Below are 16,094 nucleotides of genomic sequence, written 5' to 3'. Positions count from 1 at the left end.
GGTCCCCCTTGTGCTGCTCCCATCCGGTGCAACATGATCAGTTCTGGTAGCCAAAAGCGGTTCCGTCGTCACCTCTGAGGGGTGAATGCAACACCTTTCTGTAGCTATTCTCTGTATATCAGGTACAGAAATTTCAGGAAATAAGGTCCCCTCCTCATTGCATTTAAGAACAGCAGAGAGTCCCGGAAAATCAGAGGCAAAGTAATTTGGTGGGGGAGAGAGATTATCCAACAAGTCAGATTGAGGGGCCACCTTCTTGCCTCTTGCCTTGCTCTTGTTCTTGTTAGTCTTTCTAGCTGTAGTGGGGACAACTCTATGCATATGTCCATCGTGAGCAACTTTCAGTCTTGGGCTCCTCCTAAGAAACTCAGTTGAGACGGGAGTGCTGAGCTTTCTTTTCTTTGTGGCTTTGCTTGAACTTTCATCTCCATTCCCACTACCAGGTAGCAGTGGATCAATCGGAGCATCATGAGTTATGAGAGCATAATCTTCAGGGAGGTCTGGGAAAACTTGTTCCTGTCTTAGCTGAATTTCAGGTTCTATGGTGTTCTTGAGTCTTTTCCTGTAGTAAACTTTTGTGACAGGGGCATTTCTTGCAGGGGAAAGCTCTGCTAGCTGAGTTGCTATCTTTGGAGTTGGTTGGAGGTCTTCAGGAGCTGGCAGGATCTGAGTGACGCAAGCACCAACATTTGGGGTGGTGGTGTGATTCTGCTCATTAATATTGATAGCAATGTTGAAAGAATTAATTCCCAGGGCAGAAAGATCAATCTGGATCAAAGAGCTTGGGATTGAACTGCTTCCACCAAAACTTGAGACACCGGCAGCCTTTTGATTGTTGATCAGCTGTTTCAGGCTTTTAACTAGGAAATTGGTTATAGCATTTCTCTGATCTCTGTCTCTCTGAGTCTCAGATTGGGTTATCCTAGGTCTGTCCGCTGTGTGTGGGATAAGAGCATTTTGGATTGGGTTAGCTTCACGAGCCTGAGCATTGGTGTTGAGGTTCAGCTGCTGTACTACTTCAATTGTTCTGATAGAGCGTTGACCAGCCTGTATTCCTACAGTGGCTGAAGAGGAATCAGCTTGGTGAAACACCCCTGAGTTCTGATCCTGATTCATGTCTTTCTGGATCTGATGAGCAGCCACCAAATTATCCATCACCTGGTCAGCCATTTCCACCACCTGCTGAACTTCTCCTGGCATTATGGGTCCCTCAAAGGGATGAAGATTACCATTGTGTGCAGGGGGATCTTCCTCAGCTGGTGCAAAGTTTGTCATAGGAGCAGTGCTGGAGCTGGGCACAGAGCCAGAAGAGTGGGTGGGGGCCTGGTGTTGGCTTTGATTCTCGGCTGAGATTTGGTGATTGGTGAGTCTTGGACGAGCTTGTGATGAAATGAAACCTTCTTGCAAGCAGAATTCCGCTTGTTCTTGCGATTTGTCTGAATGGTCCAGCTGTTCTCTTCTTCTTTTTTGCCACTTGATTTTTTCTTTCACCCAATTGGCACCACCATCGTGCCATAGATGGAAATAAACATCAAACTGCTCTGTGGTGATTCGCTTGAGAGATCGAATCAGAAAACCAACTTGCTTATTGCTAACTGAGAAGCGAAAATGATGATCACTTTCAAATACAACATGGAAGCCAGCAGGAGAACCACCCAAGCAGTAGTGAAGAGCCATGGCAACAGAGTCTTCAGTTAAACGGAAGAGGTAGCGCCGAAAAACTGCTAGCAGGAAGAACGACCCATCCGGAGTAGGAGAAGGATGATGCACAGAGGTCGAAAAGCTTTGCAACACTTCAGTCCCAAATCTCTTATCCGGAGAGAAATCCCAGTTCCTGACCAAGGCGGTCAGGGCAGGATCTTGCTCGAGCTCGATGAGAGCACCCGGAGAGGAAGCAGGGCGGACCATGACTAGGGCGCAGAAACTCTAGAACCACCACAGGTGGCTAGCGACGACGACGCGTGTTCGCTGCCTCCGCTCGCGCCGGCCCACGCGGACCATGGCTATGGTATTCATGGGATGACACAGCCAGGCCGTGGAAAGGTCTAGATCTACCGATAGACAACACTGATATAGCACTCTTCAACGCGGCAACAACTGTGACTTTAGGCAACGGAAACAAGGCTACCTTCTGGACCTCTCGCTGGCTGCAAGGAGAAGCACCTGCAACCTTATACCCGGTCCTGTTCAAACACAGCAAAAGGAAGAATAGAACAGTTCAGGATGCGCTGACTGAAGACAAGTGGATCAGAGATGTGGACCACAACATGTCTCATCAGGTGATTCAAGAATTTGTGTCGCTATGGGAACGTCTGCAGGAGGTTATTCTACAACCGACACAGCATGATCAGATAACCTGGCTACATACCAGCGACGGCCAGTATTCAGCAAGCTCGGCGTATAGACTACAATTCATGGGAACGAATCCATCCAGGACAGCTGACATTACATGGAAGACAAAGGCACCACCAAAATGTCGATTCTTCACATGGTTGATGCTACAGAATAGGATCTGGACGGCGGCGCGACTATTAATCAGGCAATGGCCTAATGACTATTTCTGTCAGCTTTGTGTAAGGAATCTAGAAACGGTATCACATCTCTTCCAGGAATGCTGCTACTCTATGATGATCTGGGACAAGGTGGGTGTCTGGATCAGTGCAGCACATCTCAGGCTGGTGAACTGGACCCAAACTGAAGACATGAGCCAATGGTATGCTGATATGGGAGACAAGGGCCCAAAAGCTACAAGAAATGGTGTGCGTTCAATGATTATGTTGACTACCTGGGAACTATGGAAGGAGAGGAATAACCGAGCTTTCAGCAGATCGTCAAGAACGCCGGAGCAACTTTTCAGAGTGATACAGGATGAAGCAAAGAACTGGCTACATGCTGGAAATAGAGGTCTAGAGATGGTGCTGCCGCAAACGGCTCAGCTAGTCGTTAATGATCATATCCATATGTAAGTGTTTCTTAGAAGGTTTTTAGGGGTGGCAGGGCAAACACTGTAAAGGTGTATGCCAGGCAAAATGAGCGCCTCTCGCGCTGAGACACTGTAATTTCATCCTTCACTTATTAATCAAAGCCGACAACGGATCTTTCGAAAAAAAAAATACATCGGCCATTTCATCTCTGAAATCCCAGTCCAATGAAACACAAAAGGAAAGACTTCAACGAGATATATGCCAATTGCATAGTGACCTTCAATGCCTTACTGATACTCTACCAGCAATGTACAACCTCATTGATCGAGCAGAGTGGAGGATCCATGATCATTATGTGGCTGAGCTCCTTTCAAGACTCAAGCATGCAGTGTATGATGCAGAAGACCTTCTAGATGAGTTCAGATGGTATGAGAAAGGTTTCTGTACAGGGCAATGCTATCTCTGTGGAACCAGTTATTAAATTCTTTCAAAGTGTCACTCAAGGTTGCTTCAACAAGGTGATTGCTATCCAGAAGAGGCTCAATAATCTCTCCAAACAGCTTGAGAAACAGGGCTTACTTCCAGCAATTCCAAAGTTTGACAAATCATCTAGGCCCGAGACCTCCTTTTTCTCCACTGAAGCAAAGATGATTGGTCGTGATAAGGAAAAGAAGAAGCTGATCATGTTGCTTGGTGTACCAACAAATAAAAGCTCAGGTCCTTCTGGATGCAAGAGAAAAAGAAGAGTCAGTTCATCAACAAGCAACCAAGTTTGTGCTACTATTGATAGCAAGGAAGCAACAATAGTGAGTGTTCGAGTTTTGCCAATTGTTGGAATTGGGGGTGTCGGAAAAACCACCTTGGCTCATGATATTTGCAACAATTCAAAAGTGAAAGGTCACTTTGACCTGATAATTTGGATTTGTGTATCGGATGATTTTGATGTCAAGAGGTTAACTAAAGAAGCTATAGAACAAACTTCTGGGAAAGTTCTAGAAAATGGTAATTTGAATTCTCTTCAGCTTGCTCTTGCAAATAGCGTGAACAAGAAAAGATTCTTGATTGTCCTTGATGACATGTGGGATGAAAATGAGCAGCATTGGAAGCACTTCTGTGCACCTTTTAAAAATGCACTTCAGGGAAGCATGATGCTTGTCACCACTAGGTCTCCGAAGGTTGCTGATGTAGTGCGTACAATGGACCCCTTTCCCTTAGAGGGTTTGAAAGATGATGTCTTTCGGAAGTTCTTTAAGTTTTGTGTGTTTGGGCCTAATAGCTCCAACATTGATCCTTAGTTCGAACAGATTGGTGAGAAAATACTCAAGTTGAGAGGCTCTCCTTTAGCTGCAAAAACTCTAGGACGGCTGTTAGGAATGAGCCTTGAGCTAGCACATTGGGATAGGAGTCTCAAGAGTCAGCTGTGGGAGCTTCAACAAAAGGAGACTGACATTTTGCCGGCTCTTCGGTTGAGGTACATGTATTTACCATTGTATTTAAAGAGATGCTTCACGATCTGTGCTGTGTACCCGAAAGATTACATATTCAAAAAGGAGGATTTAGTGGAGATTTGGGTGGCAGAAGGTTTAGTGGAACATCACCCTAACATTTCACTTCATCATACTGGAGGTCAGTACTTTGAAGAACTTGCACATCTGTCATTTTTCCAGAAATATCCACGGTCCCACAAGAAATATGTAATACATGATTTGATGCATGACATGGCACAACTGGTTTCAAAGGACGAGTGCTTTATAGTAAAAGAAAAAAAAATGATCTTCCTAAGATCCCTCAGAATTTCCGCCATCTGTCAGTGCTCAAAGGCGGAGATGTTCAGTGTTCTGACTTATTGAAGCATGACATGGCACAACATAGAAAGCTGCTCACCCTATTTTGCCACCTGTCTTTAAAGAGTGAAACTGATAATACTGTGATGGAGAAATGGTGTAATGAACTTCCGTGCATGCGTGTCATGGTCTATTCTATCGCTAAGTGGGGCTTACCAGGTAGTATTAGCAATGTGAAGCTACTTCGGTACCTTCAAATCCTCCACTCTAGCCTTTGCAAGAGCCTTCCTTCAGAATTTTGTTGCCTCTATAACATGCAGATATATATTTTACGCTGTGACATGGCAGATTGATGACATTCCTAGCGGCTTTGGTATGCTGATCAATCTGCAGAAATTTGAGTCACGGACATGTCGATTTCATCATAGACATATACATTCAGTGGATGTTCGTGAAAGTGCAAGTGCAACTGACAAAGGGCAGAGAGGGCAATTCAGGATTGTAGACTATAATGGTGAATCTCTTCCAAGCTGTACTCATCCACAAAACTTAGAGCAGATTCACAGTTACGATAGCACTAATAGCACTTTCTCGTCCCTGACTGATGTAGAAATTATAAATTGCCAAAAGTTATTAAGCCTCGAACAATCACTTCAGAGATTGGCGTTGCTTCATTGTCCAGAGCTTATATCAATTGGTGGACCAAACATAAGACATGTAGTTATTGAAGACTGCCCAAAGTTTGAGGGACACGCAGGCTCAGGATCTTTTTCTATGGTATGTATGACACTTGTAAGCTGTGTAAATTATGGTCACAAAATTATGTTAGAACACTTTTGAGTATGTGTGTGTTCTGTTGTTTTATTTTAGTAAAAAGTTTGATTCCATTTACATTTTTCATTATAATAGAAGAGTGGTCTTTTTCCCCTGCTATCTTCTCGATGACAGTTGCAACTTGGAATCTAAAGACGGTTGAGACGGAGCAAATAGCTGCAGGGTTTCAAGCGTCAAGACCCACTGAGAAAACAAAACAAATCACTTCTCCGGAATGGCCGAATCTGGTTGTTATGTTCTTGCGGCTGTTCTCTTCCCTTTGTTGCAAGCTGACATGAAAAAACATTTCACAGACTGTGGTTTCTGTTATATGCCTAATGTGTTGTATCTGTGATCTATCTATTTGCGATTCCTGGTTCTGTGCAAAATAAGTGGGGGCACAACACTACAACACTTACATTATATTACATAACTTGTTACTGGAGAGGGGCAACAGCTAGAGTAGCCCCTAGTTTTTTTTTGTGTTTGGTTCGTGGAAAAAATATATGCAAGGTAGCCAAGACAAAATTTGGCTTGGACCATTTAGCTGTCATTTGGTTATGCGCTAAAATTTGGTATGGTAGCCATTTTAGATAAAGCATAGATTTAACGAGCATAAATCTAAATAAATCTATAACTAATCTATAATTAAGTTATACATGATCCAATGAATATGAAATTTTTACTACAGTTCAAGCATACAATAATTAGCCCACCATAAAAATTTCACCATAATTGAACCATTGAAGCTGTAGCTATGAATTATTTCAATTAATTACAGAAAAAATATAGATCTAAAGCTACAACAAAACTTTGTACTAAAGTATACTATATTATATGTTCATTGTGCAGATCTACTCATGTGGAGTCCAACAAAATTAGATTTTTCATTTTATGATTTTTCTATGATTTACTATAATTTTTCAAAGATTCAACGAAAACAAATAAAAAAAAAGACAAAACCAACATCACTGTAGCAAAACCACTGTCCAAAACCGCTTGGGAGGTTATTTGACTGGTTTTGAAAAGTTCAGGGGTAGAAAAAATCCGGTTTTATAGTTTGGGAATGAAAATAGTCTACCCTGAATAGTTGGGGGTTATGTAGACTTTTTTTTTAAAAAAAAGTGAGAACTAAAGTGTAGGGAAGACCGAAGACTGCCACATCCCACAGTTGCCTACGGCACTTCCAGGAAGGTTAAATGTGTGGAGCCTCCGGATCTGGGAGAATTCAAAGACAGTCGATCTAGCCAGTAAGCCCCTAGCTCGGTTCTCCCCCTCTCTAGCACATAGACAGTAAGCAGCAGATGCATGCGTGCCACAGTCGCCGCTTCAGAATATGCCCTGTTTCGCTTGAACTTATCAGCCGTACCGTTTTAGCGAAATAACAATATTTTTCTAAAACAGCAAATCAGCATCAGTATCAGCATCAGCCGTTTTTTCAGCCAACCGAACATGGCCAGATTCAAAATTCTGAAAAGTAGAACTGTGCAGCACATGGACGCGCGTTTTAGTGCTTGTAAATAAACGGACAATGCTGCTAATTATATTAATTATATTGTTCCAAGAACCTTTACGCCACCTTTGAATGGTGTAGTGCGTTTCACATGCTTGAAGAATATTGAAATACTAATTAAGAGCTCGTTCGGCTGGCTGGTTGTCGGCTGACCAGCCCACTTACGAAATCACTGTTCACGTCCTGCTAGAACAGTATTTTTCTCTCACAACAATTAGCCAAAACAGTATTTTTCAGTCCTGCCAAACAAACCGTAAGTACAGCCACATAGGACATTTTGGAACGCATCCCTAACTGTGGCCGATAAAATGGTATATTGGTGCTTGTGTGGAGCGACAGTGATACACCTTTTTTTTTTTTTTTGAGGGACAGTGGTACACTTTTTTGCTGTGGAAATTAAAGTATACATGGGAAGACCGCCACAGTTGACGATGGCAGATCACATCACAATTTACATGCATGAAGCCTCCTGATCTGAGAGAGTTCAGACTTCAGAGACAGTCGGTCCAGCCAGTAAGCACCCCTGCTCTCAGCTCTCCTCTTCTCTTCTCTCGCACATAGACATAGCCAGTATAATCAGCAGATCTACGCAATAGATTGGACCTGTAAGCCAAACTACTCTCTCGCTTCGGCATTTCCACTTTCCTTCCGTCATACTCATCTTTGCAAGTTATCTGATTTTTTTCCCCATCAAATAAAACCACAGGTCGCACGCGCTTCTGGCAAGTCATAAACCAGATCCGCTAGCTGCTCATCGAGCACAGCTGACACTTCGCAGTCAGCACTTGGTTCAAAGGCACACAAAAAGGTAATCAAATACTAAGACATGCATGGCCAAGCATCAGTCATACATCCCGTCGTGCTGGATTAATTTGTTTTCTATTTTACAGTTGTTATTATTACTTTGTTTTCTGTTAAAGGTCGCCAAGTATTCTCTGCTTTAACCATTGCACTGCTCTGGTTGTTATTAATTCGTAGATTTTGGATTGCTGAGGCGTACTGCTCTGGTTCCCTACTCTGGCAATCCCCTTTGTTGAAGCAGATCCTACTTGTGACCTATCCCGTCTTCTTATTTTCTGTCTATACATCTCAATAAGAGGTAAGTCCATCTCTCCTAAAATTAGATTTCCATTTTTGTTCATTAGCAAGCAATGTCTCCGTTGCTTGCTCTTGCATTTTGCATGGTTGCTCATGTTAAGATATGTCACGGTTCATGTATCTAGGATAGGTACATCACGGCTCATGTATTTGGTACAGGTTAGAGTAGTTAGTTCTTTGCTTGTATCTCAAGTAGATAGATAGATCATGTTGATCTTTATCTTGTTGTAAACCAGACTATTTTACAGTTGTTATTACTTTGTTTTTCTGTTAAAGGTCGCCAAGTATGCTCTGCTTTAACCATTGCACTGCTCTGGTTGTTATTAATTTGTAGATGGGGTAGTTTGGATTGCTGAGGCATACTGCTCTGGTTACCTAATCATTAGCAAAAAAAATTTCTTGGGAGAGGATGGGAATGTATTCATCCCCTGCTGTCTTCTGGCAATCCCCTTTGTTGAAGCAGATCCTACCTGTGACCTATCCCGTCTTCATATTTTCTGTCTATACATCTCAATAAGGGGTCAGTCCGTCTCTCCTAAAATTTTATTTCCATTTTTGTTCACTAGCAAGCAATGTCTCAGATGCTTGCTCTTGCCTTTTTCATGGTTGCTCACTTGCTCTGTTTTCATCCTATGGTGGAGTTTAGAACTCTTATCAATAATCATTATAAATCTGGATACTGCATATACTTTATATTTTCTTTCTGGTATCTGAGTGAAATGCTTTTGTAATATATTACTGTTACATTTATACATAGAATTATTTTGAATTATTTTTAGTATCAAATGTGATTTATCTAGAAGTTGTCATTTTTATTCGACAAGAATTCTTTGTTTATTCCATCATTCGTTTTGATATGCTTATATTGATTCATACAAAACAGCTCGTATCAATTTGCTATCCCACAATAGCGCTGGTTTCTTGTTCTCCTGTATGCATTTGTGAGAAATTGTTTTTCAAGTTGGAGCACCCACATTTGTTTTTCCTATAAAAGTGCTCAAGTAATCAGGAATGGGTAGTGGAGCTACTAAACGTGAAATATTGGAGAAAAAATTGGAGAAAAGGCTGCAGGATCCAAAAACAGAACCATTAATATCTTTGCCACTAGATTTTTTGGAAGACATCACATGCGGTTTTTCCACTGAACGAGAACTTGGCAGGGGTGCGTGTGGAGTCGTATACAAGGTATATGACCATTCCTCTTTCACTCCAATTTTCAACCAATGGCAACAGAAAGATAATAAATTGTTTACCTACATCCTATGAAGGGAGTTCTCCGGAGTGGCAAAACTATTGCTGTAAAGAACATTTTTGATACACATCTGCTGGACAATGATGACCGATTCGAGAATGAGATCATTTGTCTTACGGAGGTCAGGCACCAAAATATCGTACAACTTGTAGGTTACTGTCTCGAAACCAAGTCGGAAGTGATGGAATATCGTGGGAAACATGTTGTGGCTCAAAGACGTGCATGTTTGCTTTGCTTTGAATTTCTTTGTAATGGAAGCCTTGACAAGCATCTATCTGGTATGTTGAAATACCATACTGAGATCTTCTATCTTTTTCTTTTCCTTTGCAAAATTTACCTGATTAGAAGTTTAGAACACACAAGCAAATGTGTCATTATATCAACAGCTACAGAGTGATAGATTCAATTATAGTTTCTCTGTTTGTTGATCTATTTCTACAGATGAGACCTCGGGCCTTGATTGGGACGAGAGATATAAGATAATTACGGGAGTATGCAGAGGTTTGCATTATCTTCATGATAAACGTCGTATTGCTCACCGGGACCTTAAACCTCAAAATGTACTGATGGATGACACGATGATGCCAAAAATTGCGGATTTTGATTTGTCAAGGCTTTTGAGTCAAGAAAAATCCAGAACTGTCACTGCAAAGCTTCAAGGAACGCCGTAAGCTACGCCTCTTGCTGAAGCTTCATTTTTTTACTATTTCCTACCGCTGATTATGCTAAATTCTTCTGCAGTGGATATATGGCACCAGAATGCATAGAACAGCGATCTATCTCCTTTAAGGCAGATATATTCAGTTTGGGTGTCATTATCATAGAGATAATCACAGGTCGCAGGGACTATCCCAATATCAGCGAGACAACTGAAACATCTCTCAAGCACTATACAGACAAAGTAAGATACAGTATTATTACATGCTGTAATTTTCTACCTTACTTATGCAAATGTCTTTTTCTGATAAATTACTTGTGCAAATGTTTAGGTGGTTGGAAGTTGGAGGAACAGACTTATAGAAATAACACCCATGCATATGTCACCAGAAATGTGTATCCAACAAGTGCAACAATGCATCTCTATAGCCCTGAAGTGCCTGGAAGCTGAGTCGAATAAAAGGCCTACTTCACTGGACATTGTTCAAAGTCTAAATGCAGTAGAACCAAAATGTAAATCTCCTGGAAATCCCCCCAGTGTCGTTGAGAAGGTATGATCTCTCAATATGCACTGCACCTCTCCACACTTAATTTCATAAGACTGTCCAAATTAATATGCATGTCTGAACAACATAACCACTCATGCTCCATTTTTCTGATCTTAATTAGTGTCCTCTTATAGATGCAGTGCATTATCTATATCTGTTGTTAGAAATTAGCCTGCACAGTGACAAGTTATTCACTAATCTCCATGCGTGGAGGCATCAATTGGATTTACCCAGATGAACATGCAAAATCGATCACATATGACACCAGCGGCTTGATATTTGTGGACGAGGTCCAGTCGGGAGCCCCAGAGTGTCGATTGGCGCCCTCCAACTTGGGATTCCAGTTGGCTGGAGGGCCACTAAGTCGCGAGTGTCGTAAGCCAATTGGCTTGGCTTAACCTGTCTTTGAGTGCTGATAATAGGGTTGGTGAGGATATCTGGGGTTTATGCACTCGTCAATCATATTATTTTTCTATGACAAAAAAAATGTGACATATTTGACTTCTTCACAGCAATATCGTATTTATACCTTTTACTAACATTGAAAATCTGACCACAAGATGTACTTCTCTAATGCTCAATACATCCACTGTTTGTCCAGGATTGGAGAAACCGAAATCTTCAGAGTCAAGTAAATGTGAACATAATCAACATACCAAAGACCATCAGTGCCATTAATGGCCTGAATGAGTGCGCCACTTTGTTCCAGTGGGTTACATCGGCCTTTTCATCTCCAAGACTTCAGCTGAATGAAATACAAAAGGAAAAACTTCATGGAGATGTAAGGCAGTTGCAGCGTGACCTTCAATGCCTTACTGATAGTCTACCAGCAATGTACAACCTCATTGATCGAGCAGAGTGGAGGATCCATGATCGTTATGTGGCTGAGCTCCTTTCAATACTCAAACATGCAGTGTATGATGCAGAAGACATTCTAGATGAGTTCAGATGGTACAAGACAAAGGTTTCAGTAGAGGGCGATGCAATCTCAGTGGAACCAGTCATTGACTTCTTTCACAGTGTCACTCAAGGCAGCTTCAACAAGGTGACTGATATCCAGAAGAGGCTCAATCATCTTGCTGGACAGCTCGAGAAAATGGGCTTACTTCAAGCAGTTCCACGGTTTGACAAATCATTTAGGCCCGAGACCACCTCTTTCCCTACTGAGGCAAAGATTTTTGGTCGTGATAAGGAAAAGAAGCAGCTGATCAGGTTGCTTGGTGTACCAACAAATAATAGCACGGATCCTTCCAGATGTAAGAGAACAAGAAGTGGAGTTCCAGTTTTGCCAATTGTTGGAATTGGGGGTGTTGGAAAAACTACCTTGGCTCAAGATATTTGCAATCATTCAAAAGTTAAACGTCACTTTGACCTAATAATTTGGATTTGTGTCTCAGATGATTTTGATGTCAAGAGATTAACTAAAGAAATCATAGAACAATCTTGTGGGAAAGTGCCAAAAAATGATAATCTGAATTTTCTTCAGGGTACTCTTGCAAATAGCCTGAACGCTAGAAGATTCTTACTTGTCCTTGATGATATGTGGAATGAAAATGAGCAGGATTGGAAGCACTTCTGTGCACCTTTCAGAAATGTACTTCAGGGAAGTATGGTTCTTGTCACCACTAGATCTCCAAAGGTTGCTGATGTAGTGCGTACAATGGATCCCTTTCCCATAGAGGGTTTGAAAGAAGATGTCTTTCGTGAGTTCTTTAAAGTCTGTGTGTTTGGATCTGATAGCTCCAATGATCCTGAGTTGGAACAGATTGGTGAGAAAATACTACCAAAGTTGAAAGGCTCTCCTTTAGCTGCAAAAACCCTTGGACGGCTGCTAGGAATGAGCCTTGACCTAGCACATTGGGATAGAATTCTCAAGAGTCAGCTATGGGAGCTTAGACAAGAGGATACTGACATTTTGCCGGCTCTTCGGTTGAGCTACATGTATTTACCATTCTATTTAAAGAGGTGCTTCTCATTCTGTGCTGTGTACCCAAAAGATTACAATTTCAGAAAGAAAGATTTAGCTGAAATTTGGGTGGCAGAAGGCTTAGTAGAACATCGACATACTGGTGATCAGTACTTTGAAGAACTTGCACATCTGTCATTTTTTCAGAAGTATCCATGCTCCAAAGAGAAATATGTAATACATGATTTAATTCATGATATGGCACAACTGGTGTCAAAGGACGAGTGCTTCATAGTGAAAGACACTAAGGATCTTCCAAAGATCCCTCAAAATGTCCGCCATCTGTGGGTGCTCAAAGGCGGAGATGTCGAGTGCTCTGACTTATTGAAGCATGACATGGCACAGCATAAAAAGCTGCGCACCATACTTTGTGACCTGTCTTTAAAGAGTGAAACTGGTAACACTATGATGGAGAAATGGTGCACTGAACTTTGGTGCATGCGTGTCATGGTCTGTTCTTCTATCTCTAAGTGGGGCTTACCAAGTAGTATTAGCAATATGAAGCTACTTCGGTACCTTAAAATCCTCAACTATAGCCTTTGCAAGAGCCTTCCTTCAGAATTCTGTTGCCTCTATAACATGCAGATATTTTATGCTACGAAATGGAGCATTGATGACATTCCTAGCGGTTTTGTTAAGCTGATCAATCTTCAGAAATTTGAGTCAGAGAAATATCAATTTCATCATGAAGAAGGTGCAACTAACAAAAAGCCGAGAAGGCAATTCAAGTTCGTAAACCATAATGGCGAATCTCCTCCACGTGGATTTCATGCACAAAACATGCCAGATATAACTTCACTTGAGCTTGTCTCTTGGGACAATGTCAACAGCATATCATCTTCTATGAACTCAGAGCAAATCCATAGTCATCACAGCAATGATAGCACCTTCTCGTCCCTAAGTGATGTAGTCATTAACTGTTGCAAAAACTTGTCAAGCCTGGAGCAATTTCTACAACCAGGTTATGTGCCTGTGATCAAGAAAATTGAAATTTATATATGTAGAAGTTTAGAATCGATACCAGCAGAGAGGTTTGAAGATTTGCGTTTTCTTGAAGTACTGCATGTGTGCCGTTGTCCAATGATCAAATCACAACGCCTGTTTGCCCCGTCCCTGAAGAAGTTGTATCTGGAAGACTCTGGGAATCTCGGACACAAGATTGAGTGTAGTTCTCTCACCATCTTGCATTTATCACACAACCCTCTTGAATCCATCGAACTGCAAATGTGGAATCTTCCGTTACTGCAGGAGCTCGTGATCAGTTATTGTTGTTCTCTGACAATCATTAAAGATTTAGAGCTTTCCCTTGGCGGGGCTGGAAGCAGAATGGTAAGGTTCCCAAAACTCACTTACCTAACCATTCAGTGCTGCGATAAGCTTGAAACTATCGATGACCTCATATATCTCCCTGCCATTGAGAGTATTGAGAGTACAAGCTGTGGCTTGCTGTCCCTACCAGCTGATAGATTCAGAAGTTTTCCTCGTCTGAAGGGTTTGGTGATTGATTCGTGCAAAAACCTCAACTGGCATTGTGGAATGTTATTACCATCGTCTCTTCAAAAGCTCTGGTTAGAGAGTTGTGGGGATTTCTCTGCCGGGTTTCCCAGTTGCCTGGAGAACCTCACCTCCCTCGAGTCACTGAGGATTAGTCACTGCGAATGCATAGTGTCCATTCCTGGCGACCTGTGGAGCAGTAATCTCAAATCACTTAAGAGTTTGAAGTTTTATGATTGTTCAAAGCTTAAATCAATTGGTGGACCGGACGCAATTGCACACATAAGAGATTTATATATTGATTATTGCCCAGACTTGAAGGAAATTGACCAGCCACTGAGGAAAGGCTCATCCTTCTAGATTGTGTGCATTGAGAAAGTGGGCTCACGCTCTTTTTCTATGGTATGTATGCCACTTGTTTGCAGTATAAATTATGGTTACAGTTATAGAACTATGTTAGGACACTTGTGAGTTTTACGATATGTCATGTTTTCATGGGTCAGATCATATATATGTCTTAGCTAGTTATTGTTACTCTTAAGCTACTAATTGTTTCTGAAAAGCATAGCAGTCCCACTATTACTTTCTGAGTAACTCGGTGGGTTAGTTCTTTAGTGTGCATACATTTTTCCGTTATACTAGCCAGAAGAATAATAGTCTTTTTTCTTTTCCCTGATCGTGTTGTCTTGTTGATGACACAGCAGGTGGAAATTAAAGATGGTTGAGATGGAGCAAATATGTGCAGTGCAGAGCTCGAAGACCCAACGAGAAACAACGAAACATATATCACTTCTCCCTTCCATGCAAGATGATACGAAAAACCATTCAGATATTGTGCTTTTGTCATATGCCTAGTGTGTTATTCCTATCTTTTAGCAACTCCGATCCTGTTTTCCGTGCGAAATAAGTGGGGCAAAACACAAGATAATTTTATCCTCGGTTAAGCTCTTTTTCATGTCAATAATGTAACATAATGCACTGTATTACAATCATATTTATACGATTGCAAAATGAGAGCGTTGCATGCTCCATTAGTTTTGTTGGATGTGTTTGGTTTTACTAATTTACTGGAGAGGGGCCAGAGCTAGAGTAGACTCTGAATCTCTGCTAGAATTTCCAGACCTATTTTAGAGGCCCGTCGAATGAGCACAAAGGTATCAAATAAGAGTGAAATCTACGCCAAGCCCCCAAAATTATCTGTAAGTGTTAAGTTCCAACAGTCTCGATATGCATTTCTGAGTCCCTGAAGTTTGTTCAGGTCTCATCTAAATCCAAACGGATATTTTACCGGGAGCTAACGTGGCATGCCGACTCAGGGCTTACGTGGATCTGACAGATGGGACCCATATGTCAGCAGCAAAGCTTAACCTTAGAAAATCGTATCTTTTTCATACAACCTCGCATGAATATGATTTTTACATGAAGACGGTAGCTCTCAATGAAATCTATAACTTTCTAGTTTTGACTTTTTGATAAAACTTTCTATAGTCTTCGGTGGTGAAAGTCGTTGGTGATGGGACTGTTATCACCATGATATGGCTACGAGATTCATGTTACCATCCGATGGTGACGGATCGTTAGTGATGGGAACGGTTATCACCGTGGCTATGAGGTTCGTGTTACCAACCGACGATGACGGAGCTTCCAAAAATCCTACAATCAGGCAAAAAAACATAATAAAAATAAAAAATTATCCTAGGAAGCTCCACTAGCAAAAAAAAAAGTACTATAAAGGCGCATGGAAAGCCTCTAGCGGCCTCTGGCATTCCACCTCTATAAATCAAAGATAGCAAATTTGCACCCCAAAAATAGCAAAATTATTTTAATACTGTGAGACCTCATAAATCAAGGGCTCAAACCCGTGACCTCACGTCTCGCACGTATCTCCTCTAGACCTCTAACCACATCACTCACAATTGACTTGTATCCGTATTAGATATCCGTCCTCCTTTGTTTATCTTCATCCGATTTTGAATGAGTATGTGGGACCCTAAACGAATTTAATTAAAAAGTTGTCATCTACAAAGTTGTATAACTTTTCTAGA

The 16,094-nt window shown here is 41.5% G+C and overlaps 1 protein-coding gene and 1 pseudogene across 5 annotated transcripts; both read left to right on the top strand.

Annotated features, from left to right (window-relative positions):
- Positions 1–3,036: 3,036 nt before the first annotated feature.
- Positions 3,037–5,792, top strand: LOC136541379 (putative disease resistance RPP13-like protein 1; annotated as a pseudogene).
- Positions 5,793–7,560: 1,768 nt separating this feature from the next.
- Positions 7,561–15,040, top strand: LOC136544984 (disease resistance protein RGA2-like). 5 transcript variants are annotated; one of them, XM_066537041.1, is made up of 11 exons: positions 7,561–7,639; positions 7,741–7,842; positions 8,013–8,133; positions 8,467–8,652; positions 9,142–9,317; positions 9,401–9,662; positions 9,826–10,051; positions 10,126–10,285; positions 10,374–10,592; positions 11,191–14,451; positions 14,751–15,040. In XM_066537041.1, the coding sequence occupies exons 5-10, from the start codon at positions 9,144–9,146 to the stop codon at positions 14,407–14,409; spliced, it is 4,260 nt and encodes a 1,419-aa protein (XP_066393138.1). In that variant the 5' UTR covers positions 7,561–7,639; positions 7,741–7,842; positions 8,013–8,133; positions 8,467–8,652; positions 9,142–9,143; the 3' UTR covers positions 14,410–14,451; positions 14,751–15,040. The 5 variants fall into 5 exon arrangements, with proteins under 5 accessions (XP_066393138.1, XP_066393139.1, XP_066393137.1 ...); XM_066537042.1 differs by having other exon boundaries at positions 9,016–9,317; positions 14,754–15,040; XM_066537040.1 differs by having other exon boundaries at positions 7,562–7,639; positions 9,127–9,317.
- The last annotated feature ends 1,054 nt before the right edge of the window (positions 15,041–16,094 follow it).

Source organism: Miscanthus floridulus, chromosome 3 (genome assembly GCF_019320115.1).
Source record: "Miscanthus floridulus cultivar M001 chromosome 3, ASM1932011v1, whole genome shotgun sequence".
Classification (NCBI taxonomy): domain Eukaryota; kingdom Viridiplantae; phylum Streptophyta; class Magnoliopsida; order Poales; family Poaceae; genus Miscanthus; species Miscanthus floridulus.
This window is presented reverse-complemented; position numbering and strand designations above follow the sequence as displayed.

What these genes read in the sequence shown, in the direction of transcription:
- LOC136544984 (XM_066537041.1), top strand. Translation starts at nt 9,144, where the DNA reads ATGGGTAGTGGAGCTACTAAACGTGAAATATTGGAGAAAAAATTGGAG. An exon ending in TCAAGCACTATACAGACAAA is followed by an intron (nt 10,286 to 10,373) that starts GTAAGATACAGT and finishes GCAAATGTTTAG; the next exon opens with GTGGTTGGAAGTTGGAGGAA. An exon ending in CCCCCAGTGTCGTTGAGAAG is followed by an intron (nt 10,593 to 11,190) that starts GTATGATCTCTC and finishes CTGTTTGTCCAG; the next exon opens with GATTGGAGAAACCGAAATCT.